At 35.0% G+C, this 23,541-nt stretch overlaps 2 protein-coding genes across 3 annotated transcripts in view; one reads left to right on the top strand and one right to left on the bottom strand.

Annotated features, from left to right (window-relative positions):
- arid5b (AT-rich interaction domain 5B) overlaps positions 1-16,624 on the bottom strand; it is a 179,653-nt gene extending 163,029 nt beyond the window's left edge. Inside the window, exons 1-2 of the mRNA XM_079801320.1 lie at positions 16,581-16,624; positions 16,084-16,338 (exon numbers count right to left, since the gene is read on the bottom strand). Of these exons, the coding sequence (XP_079657446.1) occupies positions 16,084-16,338; positions 16,581-16,598 (273 nt within the window). The 5' untranslated portion in view covers positions 16,599-16,624. The remainder of the gene's footprint in view (positions 1-16,083; positions 16,339-16,580) is intronic.
- Positions 12,319-15,389, top strand: LOC307116864 (uncharacterized protein). 2 transcript variants are annotated; one of them, XM_079801328.1, is made up of 7 exons: positions 12,319-12,653; positions 13,241-13,314; positions 13,517-13,556; positions 13,640-13,723; positions 13,874-14,079; positions 14,247-14,406; positions 14,505-15,389. In XM_079801328.1, the coding sequence occupies exons 1-5, from the start codon at positions 12,596-12,598 to the stop codon at positions 14,047-14,049; spliced, it is 432 nt and encodes a 143-aa protein (XP_079657454.1). In that variant the 5' UTR covers positions 12,319-12,595; the 3' UTR covers positions 14,050-14,079; positions 14,247-14,406; positions 14,505-15,389. The 2 variants fall into 2 exon arrangements, 1 of the variants encoding a protein (XP_079657454.1); XR_013815342.1 differs by having other exon boundaries at positions 12,559-12,653; positions 13,509-13,556.
- Positions 16,625-23,541: the final 6,917 nt, after the last annotated feature.

Below are 23,541 nucleotides of genomic sequence, written 5' to 3' on the forward strand. Positions count from 1 at the left end.
TCAGAAATAACTTGCAGATGTGCAACTGAAATCTCTCCTGAATCTAATTCAGTTCCTTTTACAACACGCCAACAAAAGCCGCTTGTTTGCGCGCTGATTGGACGTGGAAGTGCAGCGCTGCTTCAGAATGGGCCGCTCTGAAATACGATGACACCGCCTCACAAAATTAAACCCATTTGTCATGAAACGCGAGAGCTTTGAGAGACAATGCAAATGTTTGCTCGTAATGCTCAGGTGAAGGTTAAAGAAAAACAAGAAATATCAATGTTAACCACACTTTGGGGGTTAAAAAGTTCAAATAATCATGTTTTAACAAACGAGTGCCATTATTCAGATTTAGTACCTAAAACGACCAGCCGTTTATCAACCAAGGTGGACTATTCTAGCTCAATTTCTTTTTCCCTACTTCATATTTTTGGCAGCGGTTCTTTGAAGGGAATAAATTCAGAGATAAATTCAAAGAGGCGTTGTGAAGTATGTAGTGCTTTAGCACACCGCTATACTGCCGGCACGGTAATCTACCATATTCTACAATACATTACAAGACGATGCAAATAACCCACCATGAGTGATTAATGTCACTTATTATGCATAATACAGACTGAATTGGGAAAATGATGGTGTCAAATACTGTCCCTGGTCCCCACTGTCACTGTAAAAGTGCGGTCACATTAGCAACATTTTGGCAAAACCACACGAGCAAATAGATCCACTGTCTATACTGTCAATAGTGCAGCGATGTATGAAGCACAGCTCACACAGAAGTCACTTTCAAACCAAGCAACTTTCTGACGTTTCAATTCTGCATGTCCAACTTGAGAAATCTCAGGGTTGCCAACTTTTAAGATCCAGTTGGAGTGAGATTTACTTTTCTTTTCTTTCTTTTTTTGGGGGGGGGGGGGGGGGGGGGGGGGGGGTTATATGACGGTAGACGACGGTATATCGATTTTGATTTCAGTATCAATTCATAGCCTGCTGTACATATAAGGAAATAAGGATATGTACGTTATTAACATTTTAAAATTTCACATTTAAAGAAATCTAGTGTTTGATCATATCTAAATATTTATTCAAATGCAAAACTGCAATACTTTTTTGAGCAACTATTAGATACATGTATATTGATTAAAGAGCCATAAAGGCACTAGTGGGTAATGGCATTACAAATGGAAATTATTATTTTTCGAGCCACAAAATGACTGTAATTTGCCTCTTTGAATAAGAATTATCTAATTTAAAGCTACACTATGTAACTTTTCCGTCCACTAGAGTTCGCCTGTTCAAAACAAAGGCGTAGTTTGATGACGCCACGTTTGAGCGCAGAATCTTGGGACACGTGGTCTTCACCTCACAGCCGGTGGAAAACAGTCAGGATAGGACTCGGGCAGAAATCATGTTCATGGATGCGATTATTAACATTACTGTAGTCTGAAGCAGAGCAGGACCGAGTGTTGTGGAGCTGAGCAAGGCCGCTGGAGCGATTGAAGAGCGGGACTGTTATTATGGCATAATCGCCGGCGGGACTTTTATTATGACACGGTTGCCGGCGCCACTTCCTCTTTTCCAATCATGAGTATGAGGTAACGCAACTCTGTTTATCGTATTAGATATATCTGAGTGTGTTGAAAAGGCAGTTATGACGTTCGCTCGGCGGCTGCTATGACACTTGTTCACACTGCAGTGAGAGTAAAGTGTTTCACTGAATAAAACCGGAAACCGAGGGTGACGCAGATATGACGCTATCGACAGGCGACTCCCTCACACGCATAGCCCACACGTCCCGGTTCCTTGGTTAAAATAGCAATTTCTCACGATTTACAAATAGTTGGAAACATTTGGGATATTCTAAGTACTCAACTGAACAAAATATATAACACTGGCCTAGTGGTTTCTGGATATTTTACTGCAAAAATCCTACATAGTTCACCATTAACCTTAATTACTATACTAATTGTAATATAAATAATACAAATATTAGAAGAAAAATATTTTAAGTGGTCATTAATGGACCATAATTATTGCACAAATAGTATTTAATAGGCTACCAAAATATCTCAAAATATTCAATAAATATTATTGAACTAAAATATAGAACATTTATTCAATTGAAAAATATTTAAGGTGTATGGTCACATTTGACCATCAATGAGTATGAGTGTGACCAATTAATCAGGAATACCTTGGGGCTAAATACAATAAAAAAAAAACATTAACATCAATGTTAACATGGTTGCATCTCCATTATAAAACGATCCTGTATGGTTGACGTAATAATCAATGCACACTATGCTGTACCGTTTACCAAAACTTGCTGCAAACACCTGTAAAGTGGAGCTGTTGAGTATCAAGCAATTCAAATGTATTGACACAGCGCTAGAAGTACTGAGATCTCCGTGAAGCACGTGACTGCGAGATGAGAGAGATGAGAGAGCATGTCACAACTCCGTTTTTCAACACGCTGGCCTAACTGTTGCCATATTAGCGCCAAAACGCTATTTATTGTTTGAATTTCACATTAAGCTTAAAAACATGTAAAATCTTAGACTTTGTTCAATATCAAAGCTTTGGCAATTTGGCGTGAGATTAAGTTGGGCAGCGTGAGAGCGTGAGACTGAGCCTGAAAGCGTGAGTATCACGCCAAATGCGTGAGAGTTGGCAACCCTGGAAATCTGCTTGGGGAAATCTCTTGTTCTCACTAGGAATGAAACAGTTACTGGTTTGACGATAAACCATGATAAAAAAAATTCCAGATGGTTAGTATTTATGCTTCATTTTTATCATCTAATCTGTATTTGATTATCGTGATTTAAAAATAGATTTTTATTAAGCAGTACTTTTACTGAACAAATTTGATCTGTCCTTAAATGAATTCAATTATAACTAAAGGTTTATACATATACATACATATAGCCTTAGATATGTAATAATGTTCTAAGTCATCTAACAAATATGTTTTGTTTGTTAAACCCCCGCGCCGGCGCGATCGGCTTGCTTTTTTTCTTATCAGTGCCCAAGAGACTCAAATAACTCTTTCGTATTCGTTTTTTATCATTCAGGCAAGTGTTATACATCATTATAATCTGTCAAGTTTCTATTTTTTTTTTGTGTACAGTCACAATAAAAACAAAATGTTTTGCTTTTCGCAAAATAAAGAAAACAAACATGATGCGCGATCTGCAGCCTCTCTGTCAAAGACGTTCAAATCCAGTCATCATTTATAATTAGGGTTGTGTATCGTTTGGGTTTTTTTCGATACCGGTGCCAAACCGATACTTTTAAAACAGTACCGGTGCCTGAACCGATACTAAAAAAAAAAAAAAAAAACGCCACAAAACGAGGTGGATGGGATTAAAGAATGGCTTTTTATTGATTTTTTTTTTTATTATTTAAATTGAACATTTTAAAGTAAGTTTAAAGTATACTTAAATATATAAATATAAATAAATACAAAACAGAATTTACTTAACAAATTCACAGTAAAACTAAAGCCACCTAACCAAACTACAACAGGCCTAATTTAACTCTAAATAACAGTTACAGTAATAACAGCAGTCTGTATTCTTGGTCTGCTACAAATCAGCTTCAAGCTTCAGCTTTATTTTGCAGAAATATGACCATATTCTCTGGCTAAATATTTTAGAACGCATCGCCTTATCGTTTCCATGGCGACGCGTCATGCTTCTCACATGACACACAGCTGCCACAATAGCGCTGTGTGACAGCTCAGCTGTATCGGGTTTATTTATTTTTTCTTCAAAATATTCACAAACTTGCTAACTATGTCATGAACTATCTGATATTCTGATTTTCTAATATGTGTGAGTGAATGTGTGTTAGTTGATCTATGCCGCGCGATGGGTGGCGCCATGTTTGCGCCATGTTTGCGCCTCAGAGAATCGGATCTGTCGGATTTACATCACGTAAATTAATTCACATCTCACGAAATACATGAAAGTAAGAGACCGGTGAACTGGGAGAAGAATAGATTAAACTACTGTATATAGTTACTATATAATGTGTATCTGATATGAATAAAACACGTAGTCAAGTTATAACTGTGTGAAAGGATTGTTTTTGCCGCTTCCATAGCCATCAGAGTGTGTTTTTTTGCTAGTACTTATGTGCATTTAAATGTCTGAAACCTAAAATAAACATGATGTGGTTGAAAACACTGAATTGTTGTGATATGTGACGAGCGCTGCCATATTGGCACCGGGTTTCGGCATCCAACCATATTTATAATGTAATTATTTTAATATTTATGCAAACAAAAAATACATTAGTGTGTGTATGAGTACTTTTTGAACACTTCTAGCAGATTATGACAATGCCGTTATAATATTGACAACCGTGATTTGGTCACTATAGTCGTGATATGAAATTTTCATACCGTTTCATATCTAGCTCTCTTGAAACGACGTGGATTTCACCCACGAAAATTCACTGAGAAATGGTAATTATAACTTTCAACTTGAGGAAAAAAGCAGCTTGGACATTCTGCTAAATATCTCCTTTTAAACTAATGGTTAAAACATTGGAATAATTCAGATAAGAAAGTATCTTATGTTCACCAGGGCTGCATTTATTTGATAAAATAAACAGGGAAAAAATGAAATATTATTATGAAATATTTTAAAATGTAATATATTCCTATGATACCAAAGCTGAATTTTCAGCAGTCTTAATGTGTTACTTTAAATTATAATATTATGTCACAGTCTGTATTTTTGATCAAACAAATGCAGCCTAAGATTTCATTAGTTAACATTAGTTAACATGAACTAATAGCATTTATTAATCTTAGTTTATTTCAACATTTATTGATACATTATTAAAATCAAAAGTTATATTTGTTTACATTAGTTAATGCACTTTGAAGTAACATGAACAAGCATCAAACAGCTGTATTTTCATAACATTAGCATAATACTACTGTAATAAATATGCTGTTCATTGTTAGTAGATGTTAGTTAATACATTAACTCATGTTAACAAATAAGACCATATTGTAGTGTTACCGAGACTTCTTTCAAAAACATCTTAATTATTCCAAAGGAGGAGCAGTGCATGATCCACACAACAAATAAAGTCACTCAGGCGAATACATAAAACAGAGCTTAAAATCATATACGTATGAACTAAAGTCTTTAAGTCTGCCAAGTCACCACACAGTCAATTATAAAAATACGACTTATGCACATCCCTAACTGCCACGGGAAAGTAAATAACACGTTACGGAATGTTACCTACAAAAGGAGTGCTGATTTAATTTGAACTATTAATATGTCTTAGGGATTCAAACACAAACATGGACTGATGCCAGGCAGCAGAGATGTGACTGGATCTCTGCCACGTGCTTCCTGCACAACTCCGAATCTCCAGGTTTGTAATTCAAATAACAGCTGAAAGAAGCAACTAATAAGACATTAGCGCCCTTCCCAGGACCCTTTGAAGTTACTGGCACTCAAAAACAGGAAATTTGCATGCGTATTTGCACACGCGGCCATTATCTTTCCTTACACATGGTTTATAAATGCACAGTAAAGGAGGATTCGTATGGATATGCAAACTATGTCTGTTAGACAAAGTGCATAGTGCTTGCTGGAATCTGATATGGAATCTATTTATAAACCACCAACCCCATTTAGTTCTGCTCTTATGTCACATAAATGCTATTCAAGAGTATTGCCAGCGCTGAGTCTGTCGACACAGCGTTAAAACACAGCTCTGTCTCTCTCTCACACACACACACACACACACACTAAAACAATGATATTACGAGCTAAGGGACTCTAGAACAACTGGGTCCAATTAAACCCTGAAAAACTGTGAGAGCAGTGCCGAGCTCTTGCCAAAACAATTCCTCCCTTTAAAATGACACATATTTTCTGTGAAATGCTATCACAAGTGAAATACTGTGGTAGGGAGTAGTTCTGTATCTTTATTTCTGAGAAGAAAAAAAGTTTCACGCTTTAGGACAGATTAAACAAGATGAAAGACAAGAGGAAATATAATTAGAAACAAACAGATCCATGTGAGGCCAGTGCTAGAGAGTACAGTGAGACTGTACGCCCAAAAAATTTGTTGGCCCAGGAGGGCAAAAACAGTCGATTCAAAAAAAGTCCAAATCTGCACGTCTTCACAGGAGTGTTATGTTGCCCTCTCTAGGCACAAACTCTAAGTGTTAAATTTTATCGGCCGGCTGCCAGAAAGAGATCACTGCAGGCCTGTTGCTGTTTCAGCCACTGCTATCCTTCTAATGAATGACTAACCCCAGCCAGAGGGGAAATTACATCACCTGGGTGTAGAAACAAAAAGGCAACAGCAGAGTGGCCCTGTTTTATCACACAACCATACTCGCATACCTTCCTGTTTGCATACACAGGCACGCTCGCTAAACATTAGCACATTGCAGAGTCTGCAGTTGAGCATTCAAATGAGACAGAATGTTGATCAAATATTCAAACAGTTTAGATTCAGAGGAACTTGTCAGTGGCTCTCAAATTCGCTTCAGGATTTTACAATAAACATCAAGCAGCGGTTCAACAGTACGTAAATCGTAAAAAAGCGTCATCGTAAAAAATAAAATTCATTAAATTAAATCGATAAAATAACACATTTTTACATTGTTTCATTTAAAAATAAAATAATAGAAATTATTCATATATAATTCAAAATGAATAATATATTATTATAAATACTCCAATTTATTATAATAATAGAATTATTATAATAATTGTATTAAAACAATAATCATTCTAATTATATAATATATTGATTATAATAATTATAATAAAAAAAATATATATATTTTTAAACAGAAAAATTACTTAACATATTTTTATAATTGAAAAATATATTTTAATTATATATATATATATATATATATATATATATATATATATATATATATATATATATATATATATATATATATATATATATATATATATATATATATAAAATATTAATAACTTTTTTATATATATAATTAAATCATTTTATTTATAACATATATTTTTAATTATATATATATATATATATGCTGCACATTGGTGGTGGTTGAGGAGATTCCCCCTTCTATGTAAAAGCGCTTTGAGTGAGTGCCTAGAAAAGCGCTATATAAATGTAATTAATTAATTAATTAATTAATTAAATTAATTAATATATATATATATATATATGATAAATTATTTCATTATATATTTTAATATTTTCAATATATTTATTTGTATTAATATATTAATATTTTTATTAATATTTTCTCTCTTTCTCTATCTCCCCCACCCCCCTCTCTCTCTCTCTCTCTCTCTCTCTATATATATATATATATATATATATATATATAAAATAATATAATATAAAATGGCATATTTTTATAATTTAACATATATTTTAATTATATATATATATATATATATATATATATATATATATATATATATATATATATATATATATATATATATATATATATATATATATATATATATATATATATATATATATATATATATATATATATATATATATATGTTAAATTATAAAAATATGCCATTTTATAATATATTATTATTTACAAATATTTTATATATATTATATTATTATAACATTACATATCATTTAAATTAATAATATTTAATTAAATTAATAATTTTAATAATAAATTATTTGTCTAGTATTTTAGATCTGCATAAAAATACAAAATTTTCTCTGATATTTTAAAAGTTGTAAGTGTATTTATTGTTCTACCCTACTTATTGACGATTAAATTCTTGCTAAATTTGCATTTAGCACAGTTTTTTGCATGCTCTTTGCGACCCTATAAGAACAAATCTGTGACCCATTTCTGGGTCATGACCCATCCACTGACTCTCTTCTCGTAAATAGGAAACCTGTCTGTTATTGTACTATTAACACAGCATAGTGCAGCCTCTGCAAATGCATGGCAGTTTCTATGATAGCTGATTAACTTTATCAGCGGTCGCTTGGGTTATTCGCTGCAAATGCAAATGTAATTTAATTGGACAATCTGCTGAGTGCATCTGAGGCTGCCGAGTTGTGAAGCTCACGTTACTGCAGGTGCTTTGGCTGACACTAAATCACATTGTTATTTAAATTCGCCATGTCTCATTTAGCAACTACACTGAGAATGCACAAAAGAGTGGCAAACATTCTTCACAGTTTTTTGCACAATACTTGTTAGGACATGTGTTAAAACAAGTACACTCCATACTCGATATTACAACAAATAAGATGCGCACAACACTGCAGAATTTCAATGAACACTTTTACACAACATTAACTCTAACTATAATGCAACTGAAAACAGAAAATGCACTATTCTCTGACAAAGCTGTGGGTATATTTTGGAACTGACATACTTTTGTTACTCAGCTGTTACACAGTTTAAAGGCCAAATATTGTCTGATTAGTATTCAGTACGCTCTTAGAAAAAAGGTTGAATGGGGTTCAATACAGAACTCTATACGGTTCTTGATGCTTTAAGAACGCTTTATGCCAAAAAGGTTCAAAATAAAGAGAAACGTCTTAAATAATTGCATAATACTTTCATGTTTAACATTAATTTTTTCTACTGATAAAGTATGTTTACAAGCTGTTTGTATAAAAAAAATTATTAAAAATGAATAAAAACTAAATTAAAGGTACGGTAGGCAATGTGTTTCATAAACACTTTTTGTTATACTGGTTGAAACTCTCTTCACATCCTGATCAATAATAAAAGTGGTCTAAATATGTAAAAAATGTACATGTATCTTAAATATATGGAAGTCTCAGGACCAAAATTTTTTCGTCCAATCACTGTATTCGGTCCGAATGCAATGATTGGATGTCTTTCGGCAGGTAAGATGTTAACATATGTATTTTCATACTTCCGCGCACACATCAGCGTGTTCACTAAGGCTTTGTAAAGTTGTAGACAGTCGCTGAGCACCACAAACAAACAGCAGCCGCCTTGTCCAGTTCCTCCTGAACCAAAGCACGTCTTCGGACACGGAATTATGCGTTTCTATTGCAACACTATCAGCGGCGAAATTAATCTGCAGCAGTCAGGTGGTACAATTTAGAGGTCTCTAAGTTGTTTTACATTCATTATTATTGTCATGTTTTTAAGACATGCTTTAAGACTACGTAACCTGATGGGGGCGTGGCTTTGGCGAGAGCGCTCTGAAGGGAGCTCATGCTTTCAAAGCTAGCTTGCTTTTGCTAGTCCCTCCGAAATTGCCAACCCTGCCTTTAATTCATTAAAACTAAATCCATAAAATGATCCCATGATTGAAACCCTTAAAAGGTTTGAAGCGGTTCTAGAATGTGTGTTAATAAGCATATGCTTTCACTTCTAAAACTAGTTATTGGTCGCAAAACTGCCTAAAAGCTAACAGAATGCACCATATTCTCAAAAATGTAAGTATACCTAAGAGTGGAGCATTGTCCTTGGCTAGTAATCCTATCTCCCAGGCCGTTTCAAGATCAGCAGTCATGAATGCGTAATAAATTTGAAAAGCAAATAATTGGCATTGCTGCTGAGTGGGGGAAGGGAGGGAGGCCGGTGGCAAGTTGGAAAGAGGACAGAGCTCTGATCAACTGAACAAACAGTGCATTAAGACTAATGCTTTTCCTCAATAACACCTCGTTACATTGTGTAAACAGCATGTTTTCAAGGTCGATCCCGGCAACAGTTTATGTTTCCACCTAATATTGATAATAATTCAGCAAAGTAACCTTGACATTTCGACAGGGCTTCACACAGAACCTGTTGATTATTTTGAAAAGGCTATTTGATCCTCCACTCCATGGGGGGAGGACAGTAGAACGGTAGGTTCACACACAGCAGATTCTCTTTTTGTATTCAGGATCGGTGATTACATGAGCAGTGCAAGATAAAACAGGTACAGACCTTGCTACATTATCCATGTAAGACTGCAGCTGTGCTGCTTTGTTAAAATAGCAATTGCAACACAACCGTCAGAGCACTATGGATGGGAAAGCTATACGTTATAGTGTTTACACTGTCAAAAACACTGCTTTTAACAAACATGTGTTTTATGCGTAGTCAAAAATAACATTGGTTATAGCCTATTATATAATAAAAGTAATAAATAATCCATAAGAAATAAAATAAAAAATGGTTTGACTGATATTTTTCACCAATATTACAATCTTCTACTTCGGTTATCTGGTCAAACGGTTATCAGATATAGTTATATTGTAATCCGTTATCTTATATTAATTGATCATTACCTACAATAAAAAGAATAATAATAATAGGCTATATATGTATATATAATGTGTTTGTGTGTGTGTGTGTGTGTGTGTGTGTACATATATTCACATACATGTGTGTGTGTGTGTGTGTGCAGTCTGTCAAATACATCCACTAAATACATAAAGAATCATAACAAACATAGCAAAAATCTGTTCTTGTGCATCAAAAGCTTAAATTCAGCAAACAGACCTCAGTCAATATGTGAAAATCCTAATTAAAATAAGTAATTATTACTAAAATGCTAATATTTCCCAGGGCAGAAATCATTATTATAATTATACTATTAATTAATTAATTAATAATCATAAATAATAATAATAATTAATATAGACATTTTACTGTTGTAGTATAATAATTATTTAGCTAGTAATCTCAATAAAACCATTAAAATTGGTTTTGAATATTAGCCACTGGAAAAGCAATCATTATACAATCATGACTACATGATCAGATCAGGTAGAAACGGTTATAAAAATGCAGTTATATATTTTTTTACAGTATACCCAACAGATATCATTACGAATAACAAATGTTGCATACGAAAGGATATATTACATTCATATAATAATCTATTACAAAGTAATTACAAGCAACTCCACAACATAATAGCGCGAATTAGTGACTGTTAATAGCATTTACAGCTTACTGAAGTAAACGCACAGCAGCATAAACAAACACAGTGTTGTGGAAGAACAATGTTTCAGCGCATCAAAGGGTTAAATCCCCAGAAAGAACATTTTTCCTGTCGGGCAAACACATCTCAGCTTATATGCAACATGGAACGAGGATTCAGCACTTTTGACATGATAACCTTCATAAATGTCACTCGCTCGCTCGCTTTAAGGCACAGCAGCTTGATCAAATTGCCGTTATTAATCAATTCCCATTGATATTAGTTCCCATCGCCCAGTTAAAACATCTGCCTGAGATATTCTCCAGCACAACCCATGCATCATTGGCGACGGTCAGCAACAGCATACTTCTTCACATCGATCGTTTGGCGTGTTCAAAATTGCGTCTCATCAGAAGCAACACTATTTTATCAACAATCAGCAAATCGCAACGCCACAACCCAGATAGCAAAAAATATCGGCACGGCTTCTTTTTGCCGCCGGCCCTAAGCTGTCGGCTATAGGTGCGTCCCGCTGGCGGTGATGAAACGTTTGCCGCCGAATACGTCACTCCCATTTCTTGCGAGATGCCGCGGCCGACTAGCCGGCGGGCCGCCGGCTTCATTTTCTCTGGCGGTTGCCTCCGCCTAATGGACCGCGGCCGGCTGGCGGCAAGCCGCTGTGAAATACAAGGATTTCTACTCTCAAATTCGACCAGCCACGTTGGCTATGTTTGGCTTGTTGGGAAATAGAGTGGAACTGACAGCATTTTAACTAGTTCTCACATTTGAAGCGATTATAAAATCATAATAGCCTATATGTGAATTATATCAAATATTAGTTTTTTTTTGCTCCAAAGCCATTAGGGTTTATAACAGATTCTTGACTCTTGATTCCATGATAAGGTTAGGTTTAGGAAATTACATTTAAATTTTCACTTGATTATTTGCATGTCGAGTGTGTTTAAACAGTGTTGGTCAATTTGACCCATAATGGATGTAATACTTTTTTTTTTTTTTTAGCATAATAGGAGGGTTAAGAAAGTTTGAAAGTTCATTTTAGGATAACACTTATTTTTGTATTGCCCTTTTTTCTATTTCTTTTTGGACTGACTTTAAAATAGACATGACAAAAAATTAGAACTAACTTCATGACATTTTACTTTGTTTTCAAAACCCATATTTTTCTGAAAAACAAAAATATATTATTAATTATTTAGGAAAAATTCTACATTCATAAGACAAGAATAACTCAAAAGAAGCCCTCTAATATTACCTCTTATAAAGCTGATTTTTACAATATTTGAAACCCTCTCAAACATGAGGTCGCAAAACAAAAAGCTTACAAAAACAGAAACCTGAAAGCTTTTCAATTTCATGTGACTGCCTTAATATTATAAAGTATTTTCTATCTCAGAATTCTTATTTTTATTATTTATTTTATATACAGTGTTACATTTGTTGTTATTCTTTGTTCTACATATTCGGAACTGTACCACAATGCTTTATTATTTTTATTTTTCTCTCATTGTACTTTTTGTATTGTACTTGTCTATACATGTACTAATTTAAATAAAAATAAAATAAAAAAAAAAACAGAGAAGTACCTCCACCGGCCGAGAGGGGCAGTATACCTAAAAAAGACGGAAGACAAACCGGTAAAACATACAGATTTACCATCAGCGGCCGCTCATCACATGGTTTTAGTATTTGAAGAGAGGAGATCAGAAAATATCCTCGACTACGAGCGTTTAAGTAAGTACATGTTTCCTTTTTGTGTCACACAATATTATGTTCATTTTTGATGTATATACCGGTAGGTTGTTTTAATTAGTTTGTTCAGACACGCACGCTGATATAGTGCACAATACACAGTGTTAGCTAACACGTGCTGTTTCGCCTTTTTTACACACTGAGTTCAAGCATGTGCTACATGTTAAAATGTATCTAGCTACTGTAGGTAAGTTAGCCAAAGCTTTACATCTAGAAAGACTTAAGTTTAACTTTTGGTGTTTTCTAACAAAACAGAATGATGTATATAGGTTATTTAAATTATTTTGTTAGTCCGAACAAGCATGCTGCTAGGTCAGTTTTAGCAAGTGTTAGCTAACATGTGCTGTGTTGCTACTGTTCTTCTAGCATTTAAGGTCATTTATGAGTTATTTCTCTGAACTGCTGTACTTATTATGTTTGAGGACAATGCAGTTTACTTGATTCACTACACTGAATGAATACATTTTACTGTTCCACATTTGGCTGACCAGTTTTTCCCCCCACAGCATAGCTACTGTATATTCTGTATTTAACGTTAACAATGCGGTTTTGTTCACATTTTCTTGCAGATACCTTGACCAGAGCACAATCGGTTATCTTCATCCAAGAGACCTATTGTTGGACAATCGTTTCGGCTTTCAAGGTAAATAAATTGTTAGTCACAATGTCTAGTTATTGGGCTATAAGGAGAAGAATATTGAAAGGAGTTGAGATGGACAAACAGGAAATTGCAGATGTTGGAAACTTTAACAGTATGGAAAATTGTGCCTGTAGTTGTTGTTTTATATATATATATATATATATATATATAATTAAAATAAAATATTTTTTATGTAGATTTCCAGAATGAGAACCAAGCCCTGAGGGAAAGCAATGCACGAGCAGGTGAGAACATGCACTCTTTCTTAAATTTTACTTTTTTGACTGTGATGTAGGTCCAAAATTACCAAATGCCTTTCATTTTGTAGCTTCGGATGACAGCGGCTCACTTCATGAGCAGGTGAAGCAAGTTGGGACAATGTTGACGACGTTTGCTCGTACTGGGCAATCAGGTACAACTTGCAAACAACACCTGTGGTTGTTGGTTTAATTCCCACTGGGGCCACCTGTACATGTAGTAGACCTAGTTGTAAATGTCATAGTTTAGTAGTTGAGGGACCAGGACTGACTGCTTTATTCTTTTATTCTGTGAACCCCTGTAGGTGCAGATCAGACCCTAATGCTGCGACGTCTTGGAGAGTTTGGCGATGTTGTGCGTAGCATGGACAACAAAATGGACACTATGCTGCAACATTTCAGTGCCAATGTGTCTTTTGGAGAGTTATCCCTGCCAGGGGGTCTGTTACTCCCCCTAGACAACCCATTTGGCGTTGCTTGACAACAGTTTGAGGCAGGATAAAGAGCTCCAGTAAGTGTGCTGATTTTGTTTATAATGCTGTAGGGTAATCTAAAAAGTAAAATTTAAGATTGTACACTGCATATTCTACAGTCTGAATCACAGCCTGTCACATTTTTATATTTATGTATGAGAAGCTTCAGAGATATGTAATTTGTAACACTTTTTTGTATTTTCAGCTTCGGTTTTTGGCAATCAAATGTGGGAGGGACCTAAAGACAACCGTGTGGCGAATGCTTTAGAGTATCTTCTCTAATCACCTTTCCATTAATACAACCTGGACGGGTGTAGGGGATAAAGCATGTTTTAGAGACATGTTCCTGAAGACCATTGTTCAAAGTAATATATATATAAATATATAAATTTGTTATATATTTAAGTAGATGTGTGTGGCCTTATGACATTCACATGGAATGACAGATCTGTATTTTCTACAGGAGCCATCCGGAAGAACCCGGCAACCCAGGATGCCACTGATGAGGCGGTCCAGGTTAGCGCTATGCGTTACCTGAAAGGAGCATCTGATCGTGAAGGTGGAAAAAGACGCCGCACAGCTGAGAGGGACCCACAGCCGACCTCTTACACCTAGGCTGACTACTGACACCTGGAACCCTTTCTTTATCCTGCAGTCAGTAACATCAAGACCCCTAAAGAAGCCAGAAGTTTCAGGCTACACTCACCCAATCCACACTGTTCACTGTGGAAATTACTTTTTTTTTATTCCCTGTGACCCTGCCTTGAAGGCAGCTCCTTGGATAGATATGGGATGGCGAGGTTGTTTGTCCTTTATATAGGCGCACAAGAAATCACTGAAGATAAGCCAATTTGCGCTGCCTCATTCTGGAGGTCGGGGAAAACCGGAGAACCCATAGTCAGGCTTGTTATAATGTTCTGTTCTACTACTGTTCTATTCTTCTCCAGAGCTTTACTCTAAATTATTACCATTTATGCTATTGTTAGAAATGGCTTGTTAAATGTGATGTTATACCTAGATTTATTTGGTATCCTGCACATTCTTTGGTACCAAATATCCTCATTATTTGATATAATATTTAATGGTAATTCTTTTCATCCCAGAGCTGACCTATTTGTTATTAACAAATATTGTAAGTGTTATAATTTGCTTGTAAGGCTGTTTTTTTTTTTTTTTTTTTAAACCAAAATTTAATTGGAAACATGCAGGTTCTTTAGTAAAAATGTTTTTTGTTATTTATAGGCCTATTTAAGCTTATTTATTGTCTGTTATATTTAATTTATATTATCTTGTATCATTGACAGTTAATGTACTTTGAAATGTGGAATAAAAATGCCAAATGGGAATGTATCTGGTTTGTTCAATTATTATCCATCATAAACTGCATGTTACAAATATATGAATAATAAATAAATATATATATTATTTATTACACAATAAGCGGAGGCAGATCGTTCGAAAAAAGCGTTTGCCTCCGCCGGGCCGCCTTCTGGTATAAAGGCGGCGGAACGGCGGTTTGCCTGCGGGCCGGCGGCGGTACGAAGGCGGTAGGAAGCCGGCTGCCGCTTTTAAAAAGCGGCTGCCGCCGGCGGTGCGCCGTCAAACGTGTTTGCGATTACGCAATTCTGACGCTTCTACAGCCGCCGGATCACCGCCGGTGGTCCGCCGACTCATTGCTATCTGGGAACGAGGCGCTTCAGTCGTCTTTGCCATTCTCAGTTTCCGCACTATTGTAGGCTACATCAGATGAAACAAGCAAACACTGATGTGACAACTTCACACAATGGCATCATTCTCATCATCACACGCTGTTTGAAATGCATGCGCTAAACGCTCGTATGCAAATGAGCCGATGCGAAAGAAAGACAAGGGTCCACTATGACTGCGTGTCTATTATTAAACGCGATGCATTAGATGTCTTGTGATCAGACAGCGGAATAGATGCGATGCACAGCCACACACAGCTCATATTTCATCCCTGCCACAATAAACACATCGCTTCATAGAAAGCAGCAAAAGCAAAGAAACGTGCCATAAATTACCTCTCCGTGAGTGACATTTCTGCCCTGGGGAGTATCTTCTGGGAGAAAATAAAGTTTGGAGCTGGATAGAAGTTGCTTGGTTGTCCTTTCCTCCCATAAGAGCTGTAGTTCTGCTATGCAGATGGGGTCCCCTGCTTTACATCTGACCAGGAAAAAATCACCCAGGGACAAAATTCTCGCTTTGCCTTCAAGGTGAAATCTAAACGCCTTGTAGAAAATGTAAGGTCCGTGCAAACCACAAGGTGAGCCTACCCACTGCGGAAACACAAATAGACATGCCATATTTATATTCAGCAACATTTTATATAACACGGGATCAGAGGCGAGCAAAGCATTCCAGCTGATCACATGATAAATCACATTCTATATAAATATGAATAATAAAATATGAACTTTTGCCGTAAAGTTTCATCCATTGATTTCTTATCATAACATACGACTGAATGCGTGCGCGCAATAAATTCACGAGAGGATGAAATGAAAGCGGATGATATTACCAGTGAGTTGGGCTCCATCTCGTCGCTCTGAATTGATTAAACTCAAACATTCTCTCCAAACTTGTTGGCTTGAATGGATCACCGAGGGTCCTGGAAGGGCAAAATATCAACGCGCTCACCATCGCGACGACCTTCAATATGAAACCGACACACCGCGAAAATAACTCACCTAAAATGTCCGCAATTGATGTCTAATATTTTTTCAACCTATATTGTTTCACTTACGTTCATTTTGGTACATTTTTTGCCACCACGCGTTCATATTAAATTCGCGAATGCGAATGGAGGCTCGTGCGTGTGAGGTCTGTCAGCCTTTCGAAGTCGTTTTACAAATTCTAAGCTCCCCTTTCGACAAAACCGACTGCTCATCACGAATTAGCAACGAGTATAAGCATTAATTATGAATACAACGATTTTTCACACACAACACGAACGGCTGCATTTGATAATATGCGCGATGATGGCTGTATGTGTCTGTCAGGACCTGTGTAAAGGAGGTTTGTATGAGTGTACCGAAACATTTCCTGCAGAGATTCTTCATTTTATTTCTCGAATGCATTTACTGTACATTAAATATAATCATTATACTAATGCAGCAACATTAACGCGTGTGAAGGAGTCCGAAAATGGCGAGGTGTAATCGGAATCCTAACTATCCAGAAGCGCCGTTTATGATCGCAAACGTTGTTGAAATGTATCAAGCGCGTGTAAACGCGACTAATGGAAACATTGTAATATCGTCCTTTGAATTGTTGCCATTATGGCCGCTGTGATTTGAACATGGTGCTTAGTAGTGCTGGGAAAGTAATATTGCGCCCCTCTTGTGTGCTATAGGCGAATAAATGTCATGATGAGTGTTTGTTTGATAAGAGAAATCAAATGTATTAAAGCGAGCAGACTCCTGATGGAGTCACGCTTATGTTGTTGTTTTTTTTAACCGAAATGTTTTTTAGTCGCGGGGTTGGTTTTAAGGAACAATTTGATATTGCCATCGAGCTTTCACACAATGAAGACGAATGTAAACTGCCATATAAAGAACAACCCGATAAATATTTAAACGTGTATTGGTTATGCGTGCTGCATATTTCACGCAAATATCGACGCCAGTGAGGTTTTGCTTATTTCGTAATGTATGGCTGTCTGTACCCTTAAAAGTTGTAGCATATGGCCCAAATTACAGGATGTAACATTTACGTCAGCTATTTTTATGTCTTATGCAATGTTTTATCTCCAGTCACGAGGGGCAGCTGGTGATTATGGATGTGATCACATTCATGCTTCATATAACAGCTTAACTCAAATGAACTGAACAGACTTGAATGTGTTTGAGTACATTTGAATCATAAGATATTGTTTTGTTTATAGTTAGGGGCAGGGCTATTCTCCAGAAGAACTAGATGAAACGAATACGTTTTGGTGCCAAGAATTTAGATGCAAATATAATATGTGTGCATACAACATAGACTTTATTAAATGAATACCATGTAACACTAAAACGTATTAATTCAATTATTAATGCATATAATGATTAACATAATAGTGGGTCATGTTATATGAATCATATGTTTATATGAATCAGCGTTTAATGACATTTGTATTTGATAATGTTATATTTGGTCATTATGTTAATGAAAACTATTGTAAAATTACTAGCCCAAATCATATTTTATAATTTATAAGAGGACAATAAATAAATTCATAACTTGCAATATTTTCAATCTAAATCGTAATACACATAGGCTATATAATATGATGCTGAACAAATTAGTTCATTAATATATATATATATATATATATATATATATATATATATATATATATACAGACATGTTATCTATATCAGTATATCAGCATACCAGTATTGCATGTACATTCAATGTTTTACATTAATAGATTCTCATATATATATATATGAAATATGTTCATAAGATATTTGAATGTTTGATATAATTAATGTAAATATTAAATATTAAACATTTATTAAATATTAAACATTCATACTGACTTCAAAGTTTCGAAACCAAAGTTTCATAAAAAAGATCTGTTAAGCATTATGCAATATTATTATTTCTCATTTGATCAATTAAAGCTGTTTTAAATGCTGCCCACACCTTAAATCTTGAATGAGCAAGATATTGGTCGCCAGCCAGCATTTAAGTCATTTTACTCTGCAGATTTTATTGCAGATGATAGTATGTGACCGTCCTTGTGATTGGAGGAGGGCGGTGCCGTAAACGTCATGTCAGCCTATGATTAAACTCCTTTATTTGAGACAGTGAACGGTAATAGCAAGTGCATTCATGCACGCCATCAATCATCCCACTGCACTGTGACACACATTGACATGAGAGGTGTACAAACAGAGATCCCAATCAGATAAATGAACACGGACAAGGGCCATAACATGCAGGCAACATGCTTAATGCAGATTTGAAATCTTTCACCAAGTTCCCGTTAAGCCCAAACCTAATTTTCACGCTGCCTGTATGTGCCCTATTTGTTATTTTTGTCCCGTCTCTGCTTTTCTTGGCTGTTTACCATCACGGATAGTCATCTCACTATCTTCATAAGCAGTTTAAAATACTGTTCTCCTTCCTGATTGCTCCACCCGTAATAAATTATGATGACACTGTTAAGAATAATTTGCCTCACAGATTGTGTGTTTCAGTATCTGCTTTGCAGCATAGATTTCTTGTGCTTGCTGACAGTATGAGTAGAGCAGATTGATAGCCTAATCTTTCTCTCAGAGCTGCAAGGAACATTTGCAGTTTGAAAGCTTGTGGAAAAATTGAATTCTCTCTCTCGCTCTCTTTCTCTCCCTCTTTCTCTCCCTCTCTCTCGCACCGTGAGATTCAATGTGCTGTTTTGCCTGTCAATGGATTTTTGCATGACTATGCGCTCTTCAGCACTCCATTAATCCCCATATTTGTTTTCAGAACAATGCCATACAAAAATGTACTTCATTTTCAGTTCATCCAAGCTACATTTGAATACAACTGACAAGTTAGACGCCTTGCCATTCATTCACTCCAAAATGCACTAGTGTTCTTCTTAGTAAATTGCCTGTAATTATACTCTATATTATCCTCTTTGGTTTCAGAACCTGTTTTGAATTAGAAGTGGAGTAATTTACGAGGATTGCTCCAAGGCATTGAAATGTTGTTCACCTTACCATCAGTAATTTGCAGGGCGGGCAGCAAAAACAGCATCAGCACTTTTTTCTCTCCCTTTAGAGATAACATATAAATTAATGACAAATTGCTACAAACTCAACACTGCTGCTAGTGGCAGACATCATACACTACACCCCCTCCCAAAAAAGCAGAGCAGACATAGATTGAGCTTCTCTCTCATAAATAGAGATAATCTGCATTTATTGATAAATTGTAATATATACGTAGTTTAACATGTACTGAATTATGATGGATCATTTGATATTGTTAGGGGTAATATATATATATATATATATATATATATATATATATATATATATATATATATATATATATATATATATATATATATATATATATATATATATATATATATATATATATATATATATATATATATATAATCAGTGCTATTCACTTCAACTGTCATAATGTTATGCCTGATGTGTGTATATATATATATACATATAATTATATATATTATATGTATATATATATTAGGGCTGTCAAAAGATTAATTGTGATTAATCGCATCCAAAATAAAAGTTTGTGTTTACATATGTGTGTGTACTCTGTTAATTATTCTTTATATATAAATACACACACAAGCATGTATATATTTAAGAAAAAAATATTTTTATATATAAAACATTTATATTTATATATATTATAGATTATATAAATGTATATACAGTATATACATGCAAATATTTCTTAAATATATACATGAATGTGTGTGTATTTATATATAAATAATAATTAACGGAGTACACACACATTATGTAAACACAAACTTTTATTTTGGATGCGATTAATCGCGATTAATCTTTTGACAGCCCTAATATATATATATTACATACAATAGATTTTTTACAAGAGATTTTCTATTGAAAATGTATATATATATACATATTATATATATTTTTTTTTCATAATTTTCTTTTTCAATTTAAAACACAATATATATAATTATATGTGTAAATTATATAATTATATTATATTGATAATATGTTATATAGTTTATTATAATATATATATATATTTTTTTTTATTATTTATTTAAAAAATATATATTTAAAATACTATTTATATAATTATATTTGTAAAGTATATCATTATATTTTAGTTTATATTTTCTTTGAATTTGAAATATATTCATGAATATTATATTTATTATATTTTATATAGATTATTATAATGTAGTATACACCCCAGGGGTTCTCTTGCTCCATCTTCCCTTACTACATTTCATGATTAATTAATGGTATTAAAGGTGACATTTAAAAGTGCAAGAGTTTTTATATAAATTGTCTAGCACAGCTTTTATGTTACCTCCAAACAATGCAAAGCAACACATATTTGTATTACTATGTAATATAATAAATGAAATACACACATCCACAAACATATTGAGCCATTAAAGAGTATCCACATCGAGTCCATGGACATGCTGGCACTGGATTTTGAAATTATCCCACTTGTATGTTTTCCTCAACAACAGAGAAAGACAGCAGTCGGGTGTGCTAAAACATGCCGCTTAAAAAACAGATGAGCATATGTTTAAAGCAAATGTGTCGAGTGACAGGAATATCAAATACTATCACCAAAATACCTGTTCAGATTTGTCATGCTGTTTATTTGTTTGTTTGACTATTTATTCATTCATTCATTGAGAATATCTCTAATCTCTCATCGCACCAATTTTCTGTTAAGGGGAGTGTTTATCAATCATCTCTACAGGTCCATCTGCTCTCTCTTGTTCCGATGCATAGACACAGAGCAGTAAATAGGATGATATATGAAACTGGCAGAGATGATGACACCAGCCAGACAAAGCAACATATGAATTTCCACCTAAAAATAGCAAATGTTGCTACATGCTTCCAGCACCTCTCACTCGTATTTAAAAATATGCTTTTTTTTTCTAAATTACCCTCCAAATAATATACCAAACCACTGAAAATGCTCCTTTTACCAACCAACATTTTAATGTAACTTTTTATAATTTAGAGTAAATGTAACTTACTCTAAATGGTGAAGTAAAAAAAAATTTGATGGGAGGGAAAAAAAAAGATTTGTCAATGCTTTTGTGTTTTTTACACGTTTTGCGTTCCACTGAGAAACAGACGTTTGAATGCAAAAGATTTGCGATGGAACGCAAAGGTTTTGTGAGCGAACGCAAAGTTTGGTTTGTCCAAGGTGGGGGAACGCATAACTTTTACGAGCAAGCGCAAAAGCATTGAACGATTTTTTCCTCCCATCTCATATTTGTTGTCCCTTTAGAGGCTCCGTAGTAAGTCTACATTTGCCGCAATCCGGCACAACTCAAGTGTTTTTTGCTAGTTTCAACCCGACGCAGTTATCATTTTCACGTCCTGTGCCACGTTGTTTAAATAGCAAATGCATTTGCGCCGACTATGGGTGTGCTCACTGTGCTGGTCTGAAAACGAGGTGTGTTCAGGCGCATTGTTGGCGTGTTGCTATTTTGAGGCAACTGAAAACGACTGTGCCATTGACCAAATGAAACCTGTTCTAAAGTCTATATTTTTTTATTATTTAAAGAGCGCGTTAGTAATATTCGCCTATAGACGGGTCTACAACGCGTGTACACTTTGCTTGTTACATACACAGGACACACACGGCACGCGCAGTAGCACACAAACATTTTTAAATATTCAAAATAAAAAGAAGCATTCAGTCTTTCCACTCGCAAATTCCGCCATATAAATAGTGAATCCGCCATGGTGAAAGCACAACTGGCTTTTAAAGGGAATGGGAGATGAGACTCTGATTGGTTTAGGGGAGAGCGGGGCACAACCTAACGCTTTTTGACTTTCTCAGTATTTATTTTTTCCCACATTAATTTCCCACGTCTAGCATACTTATGTGGGGGTTTTTTTTCATACAGTGTATACTTTTTTTCTTGATTTACCCCGAAAGAATGGAAGTGAAATGTGACAACATGCCCCATAGGTGGGGTACATTGTAACATGTGAGGGGCACAATGTAACATGACCAAATGACAGCTTAAAATGTTATCTGATATAATAAAAAAAACATCCATGACAAACTAAAATATTTTGTCTATAAAATACAATTATTAACTTTTTCAAATAAAAACAATGAGATTTTTTAATTATTAAAAATAAACATATTTTTGAGTTTGACAGCAAACACTAATAATGAAGCATTATTAAAAAATTAAAAAAAGAAAAATAATAATGAAGCATTTCTGAACATTGACTCTCAGTCTTTATTCACATTTTTCTCATGGTTTCTCAAAAGAATTCATAACAGTATAGAATATAATAGTGTAGTTCTAATAGGGGCTCATTGTAACGCAGTGTTATAACACGCCCCACCTGCACAACTGGGATTTAAACCCGGCTCGTGTCTTCTGCTGGTTAGATCAGCATTAATTCATTCGTTACATTTATATTGCGCTTTTCTGGGTACTCAAACCGCTTTACATGGAAGGGGGGGAATCTCCTCAACCACCACCAATGTGCAGCATCCACCTGGATGATGTGATGGCAGCCATATTGCGCCAGAACGCCCACCACACACCAGCTGATTGGTGGAGAGGCGAATCAGTGTATGGGGATGATTAGGAGGACATGATGGACAGAGGCCAACGGACAAATTTGGCCAGAATGCCGGGGTTACACCCCTACTCTTTTTCCGAAGGACATCCTGGGATTTTTAATGACCACAGAGAGTCAGGACCTCGGTTTAACGTCACATCCGAAGTGTCCCCTTCACTATACTGGGGCGTTAGGACCCACACA

Source organism: Gobio gobio, assembly GCF_949357685.1.
Source record: "Gobio gobio genome assembly, chromosome: 20".
NCBI lineage: Eukaryota > Metazoa > Chordata > Actinopteri > Cypriniformes > Gobionidae > Gobio > Gobio gobio.

What these genes read in the sequence shown, in the direction of transcription:
- LOC307116864 (XM_079801328.1), top strand. Translation starts at nt 12,596, where the DNA reads ATGGTTTTAGTATTTGAAGAGAGGAGATCAGAAAATATCCTCGACTAC. An exon ending in CCTCGACTACGAGCGTTTAA is followed by an intron (nt 12,654 to 13,240) that starts GTAAGTACATGT and finishes ATTTTCTTGCAG; the next exon opens with ATACCTTGACCAGAGCACAA. An exon ending in GGAAAGCAATGCACGAGCAG is followed by an intron (nt 13,557 to 13,639) that starts GTGAGAACATGC and finishes TTCATTTTGTAG; the next exon opens with CTTCGGATGACAGCGGCTCA.